The 5,328-nt window shown below is 50.5% G+C and overlaps 1 protein-coding gene across 2 annotated transcripts in view; it reads left to right on the forward strand.

Moving 5' to 3' along the window:
- Positions 1–5,328, forward strand: part of RHBDL3 (rhomboid like 3) — a 61,116-nt gene that overhangs the window by 36,381 nt on the left and 19,407 nt on the right. For both annotated transcript variants that reach the window (XM_017542191.2, XM_017542190.2), the window contains one exon: positions 4,133–4,233. In XM_017542191.2, the coding sequence (XP_017397680.1) occupies positions 4,133–4,233 (101 nt within the window). The remainder of the gene's footprint in view (positions 1–4,132; positions 4,234–5,328) is intronic.

Here is a 5,328-nt window from a genome sequence, read left to right on the forward strand (position 1 = left end):
GAAGAATACCTGCTTTAAAATTTTCTGGGCTATAGCTGGGCACGGTGGCTCATGCCTATAATCCCAGCACTTTGGGAGGCCAAGGGGGGTGGATCACCTGAGGTCAGGAGTTTGAGACCAGCCTGGCCAACGTGGTGAAACCTCATCTCTACTAAAAAGAAAAATGGCCAGGCGCGGTAGCTCACGCCTTTAATCTCAGCACTTTGGGAGGCTGAGGAGGGTGATCACAAGGTCAGGAGCTCGAGACCAGCCTGGCCAATATGGTGAAAAACCTTGTATCTACCAAAATACAAAAATTAGCAGGGTGTGGTGGCGCGCGCCTGTAGTTCCAGCTGCTCAGGAGGCTGAGGCGGGAGAATCGCTTGAACCTGGGAGGTGGAGGTTGCAGTGAGCTAAGATCACATCACTGTACTCTAGCCTGAGTGATAGAGCAAGACTTTGTTTAAAAAAAAAAAATTCTGGGCTAAAATTATCATAGCTATACATTATGGCAAAGTTGCCAATTTATCTGTGTGCTGGCGTGGACTTGGAATTTTGTGGTGGTGGATACAGAATTCATAATCCTGATGAGAACTAAATTCCATGGTTTGCCTCTGTGCAGAGGTATGATGTGTCACTCCAGTCTGCCATTCTCTCCTGGTCCTTTGCCCCCAGTGACTTATGTGGAATTCATACTGGCCTTATCTGCCCATATCTGTTAGGATAGTTAAGAGCTTGTGAGAGGATTTCCCCTGACCCACACTTCCTGCCCAGGGAGGGCCTTTGTTACTGTGCTTGTGTGTACACAGCCCCATGTTTGTCTATGGTCTCTCCCAGTTGCTCTAGTCCATTGATCACCTGCAGTCACTTGAAGAAAGACTTTGCTCTTTTTTGGGTTTTACGGTTTTTTCGAGACAAAGTCTCACTCTGTCACCCAGGTTGGAGTGCAGTGGCCTGATCTTGGCTCACTGCAACCTCCACCTCCCAGGTTCAAGGGTGAAGCGATTCTTGTGCTTCATCCTTTCCAGTAGCTGGGGCTACATGCGTGCACCACCATATCCAACGAATTTTTGTTTTTTTTTTTAGTAGAATTGGGGATTCACCACATTGGCCAGGTTGGTCTCGAACTCCTGACCTCAGGTGATCCCCCTCCCTCAGCCTCCCAAAGTGCTGGGATTACAGGGATGAGCCACCGCACCTGGCCTGTAAGTCTTTATATCACCAATGGAGGGCAGGTGGGTTCAGGCCGTTACCTTCAAGGTTCCAGAATCAGGATCCAAGCTTTGGACCTGGGTCTCAAGCCAAGACTCAGGTCACTGAATTTCTGATCTGGAAGGAACCAGGGAGGATCCCCTCCAGCGGTGGCAAACCATTCCCAGGCACCGTCCCTGCTTAGTCAGAGCTGCTGCTTGTGTTCTGCTCCATGGGTTAGGGCGTCCTGGAAAAGTTTCCTTTGAAAAGAAAGTTTTGGGCCAGGCACGGCGGCTCACGCCTGTAATGCCAGCACTTTGGGAGGCCGAGATGGGCAGATCACCTGAGGTCAGTAGTTCGAGACCAGCCTGACTAATATGGTGAAACCCTGCCTCTACTAAAAATACAAAAATTAGCTGGGTGTAGTGGCACATGCCTGTAATCTCAGCTACTCAAGAGGATGAGGCAGGAGAATTGCTTAAACCTGGGAGGCGGAGGTTGCAGCGAGCCGAGGTCATGCCATTGCACTTCAGCCTGGGCGACAGAGGGAGACTCCATTTTGGGGAAAAAAAAAAAAAAAAAAAAGAAAAGAGTTTTGCTGCTGAAAAGTTGGAAAGCCTTAGAGCTCATTTTACAGACATGAAAGAAAACTGAAGCCCAAAGAATTCAGGGACTGTGCCCAGGGTCACACAGCTAGCTGGCCAGGCCCCTTCCATACTCCTGCCACAGTCCCAAGCTGACCCCTCACCCTAGGGTCAGGACTCTGAGCTGTGGATAGGGTGAGGGAAAGGTCAGTGTATGCTGGCTTGACCCTGGCAGGGGCCCTTCCCTGCCTAGGGCTGCCCTGAGGCTGCTCTGCCTTGGTGGACTGTGCTGGGGCAAGGGTGAGGGAGTGGACTCTGGGCCGGTTTGTACAGACCTGCTCTGAGATGAGAGGCCAGCCTAGGGAGGCTAGGGCTTCCTCTGTCCAAAGGGTAATTAATGAGGAGCAGCTTGGGCAGCCAGCCCTCCTCGCAGCCCCGCAATGCAGCCTCCGCAGACTGCCCTGCCAGGAGAGCGTGGGAAACCTTTGTCATGCAGATCCTGCTGCCTGTGTGTTTGCCACCCTGGGATTTTTCTTTCCTGTTATATATGGCTGACCCTGTGGCTAGGCAGTAAAAAAAAGCAAAAGCAAAAGAAAGTTATCTGACAATAGATCAATACCTAATTAAAGCCAGAGGGAAGGCATGAAAGATTTATAGTTGCCCTGGGAGGGGAGGAGGACTTGGGAGTCCTCAGTTCATGACTGGTTGTTTGTTTTTTTTTTCTTTTTTTCCTGAGAGATTATATCCCACGTGAGACCAAGAATTGGTTGTGGGGAATCTCTTTCTTGAAGGATCTCAGTGCATGAAGAGGCCTTGATAGAGGTGGGGGCGGGGGAGGTGGAGGAGTTTATCAGGGGCTCTCTGCTGCCAGGTGCTTGGTGCTCTGGTTGTGGGGCTGGGCCCAGCCTCCTCCTAAGTCATGGATCTTGCACCCCATAGAGCCTGCAGAATTTGGCTTTCTGCCTGTCCCTCCTCTCTCCAGCAGCTAATTGGCTCTTGAGCCCTCGGGCATTTTCCAGTGGTAATTTCTGCACACTCACCCAGGCCAGCCACCTCTCATCCTCTGAGCCCTGGGCTCTACCTCCTAGTTATTTTTAGTCTCCCATGTCCTTCCCTGGAAGCCAAAGCATTGATCACACTTAAATGAGACCAGAACAATAAATTTCCCATCTTCTCTTTGCCCAGCTTCCCTCGCAGGACAAAAGTTTGTCATCCACCAGACCAAGCCTCGCGTACCCTTCCTTTCCCCCAGAGGGTATGACGTCATCTCTTCTCGTCCCTGTGACTCTTCAAGGACGTGTTTCCTCCAAAGGAGCCCCACTCAAGAGATGCTGTTGGCCTCTTGTGATTTAGCCAGGCCGGAGGAAGGGTGGAAGTAACCCTAAGCAGTTTTCTAGATGCTGTTGATTAGAGGGAGCAATGGTAGAGGGTGGAGGTTAACAACCTCTGGGCCAGTTTAGGGCGTGGCTGCTAGAGAAGCCAAGAGCACAGTTTTGGTCAAGAACACAGGTTTTGCATCAGGCAGACCCAGAAGCAAATCCTGGTTCCAGCACTTCCTACCAGGAGACTCTGGGCTCAGTCTCCTCCTCTCTGCAATGAGGCTACTGGTGCCTGCCTCAGAGGGCTGTCTTGAGGGCTGCAGGGAAGAAAGTCTATAAAATATTTGCCTGGTATCCATGCCACCTAAGTGGCAGCTGTTTCTGTGATAACTACTGCTACTATTTTTGTTATAGTTCCAGAACCCTGACGTAGCCCTTTGTCAGGCAGAGGTTGGGCTGAGAGGCAGATAATCCAAGTAGAAGTCTGAGTTTTACTTTGGGCAAGACACTTCCCTCTTTGAGTCAAAGGATCAGATGGTTCTTTTAGCCAGAAATTAATCCTCTAAGAAATGCATAGGAGGCAGGGCCCTGTGGCTCACACATGTAATATCAGAACTTTGGGAGGCTGAGGCAAGAGGATTGCTTGAGTCCAGGAATTTGAGACCAGCCTGGGCAACATAGGAAGACTCTGTCTCCACAAAGAAAAATACAAAAATTAGCTGGGCATGGTGGCGCACGCCTGTAGTTCCAGGTATTTGGGAAGCTGAGGCAGGAGGATCACTTGAGCCCGGAGGTGAAGGCTGTAGTCAGCCGATCATATCACTGCATTCCAGCCTGGGTGACAGTTAGACCCCGTCTCAAAAAAAAAAAAAGAAAAAAAAATCAACAACAAACAGAAATGCATAGGAAGCTCCTTGGCAACATGGACTCAAAGGAGGAAGAGATGGAGCCTCTTGCTCTGGAGTCTTAGCGCCGAGCCTGCAGAATCCAAGGCCTGGGGCTGGGGTGGGCAAGCCGAGTCCCGCATTCCTGAGAATTCTCACTGTCTTTCTGTACCAGGGTCCTTGGCAGTGTCTGTGGCTGACATGACCGCCCCAGTCGTGGGCTCTTCTGGAGGGGTGTATGCTCTCGTCTCTGCCCATCTGGCCAACATCGTCATGGTGAGCACCTCCCGTTCTCAGCGTGTCTTTCTGGCCCTGTTCTCTGCCATCACTGGGACTGAGTATTAATCCACTGGGACTGGGAGCTGGCTCAGCGCAGGCCCAACAAACGCCAGGCAGACCTGACCTGGAGCAGAGTTCTCACGCACTCCTCACCCTCTGCAGGCCCATTTCAAATGGGTGCCTTCCGGATGCAATTCCTATTTTCTCCAGTTGTGGCTTGGCCTGGGACCGTGCCCATCTCCCTCTTCTGCTTTTTTCCCATTCACTGACGTTAAAGAGTTAACATTTGGCTGCTAGCATACATAGCCATTGAAATTGCTTATTTATCATAGATTGTTAAAAGTAAAAGGGCTTAGAGATTATCTCATCAAAATTCTCAGATAGGAAAGGAGGCTGTGAGAGGTTAAGTGACTTATCCAAAGTCACAGTCAAGTTTGTGGCAAAATGAAGTCTTGAACCCATATCTCTTGACAACCATTCAAGAGTTGTTCCCCGTCCCAGCCTGTCATCGGAGCGGGACCCACCCCATTTCTCACCCTCTGCCTTTTCCTGAAAAGCAATACAGTGTGATGGTGAAGAGCATGGGCTATGGAGCCAGTCAGCCTAGGTCTAAATCCCTGCTACAACCTGGGCAAATTGCTTACCTGCTTTGCACCTCACTTTCTACATCTGTGAAATGGAATGGGAGCCGGTCATGGTGGCCCAGGCCTATAATCCCAGCGCTTTGAGAGCCTCAGGTAGACAGATCGCCTTGAGCTCAGGAGTTCAAGACCAGCCTAGGCAACATCTCTATAAAAAATACAAAAATTGGCCAGGCTCGATGGCTCATGCTTATAATCACAGCACTTTGGGAGGCTAAGGCAGGCAGATCATGAGTTCAGGAGTTCAAGACCAGACTGGCCAACACAGTGAAACCTTGTCTCTACTAAAAATACAAATATTAGCCGAGCGTGCTGGCAGGTGCCTGTAATCCCAGCTACTAGGAAGGCTAAGGCAGGAGAATCACTTGAACCGTGGAGGTAGAGGCTGTGGTGAGCCGAGATCTCACCATTGCACTCTAGCCTGGGTGACAGCGAGACTCTGTCTCAAAAA

Source organism: Cebus imitator, unplaced genomic scaffold (assembly GCF_001604975.1).
Source record: "Cebus imitator isolate Cc_AM_T3 unplaced genomic scaffold, Cebus_imitator-1.0 Scaffold140, whole genome shotgun sequence".
Taxonomy (NCBI): Eukaryota; Metazoa; Chordata; class Mammalia; order Primates; family Cebidae; genus Cebus; species Cebus imitator.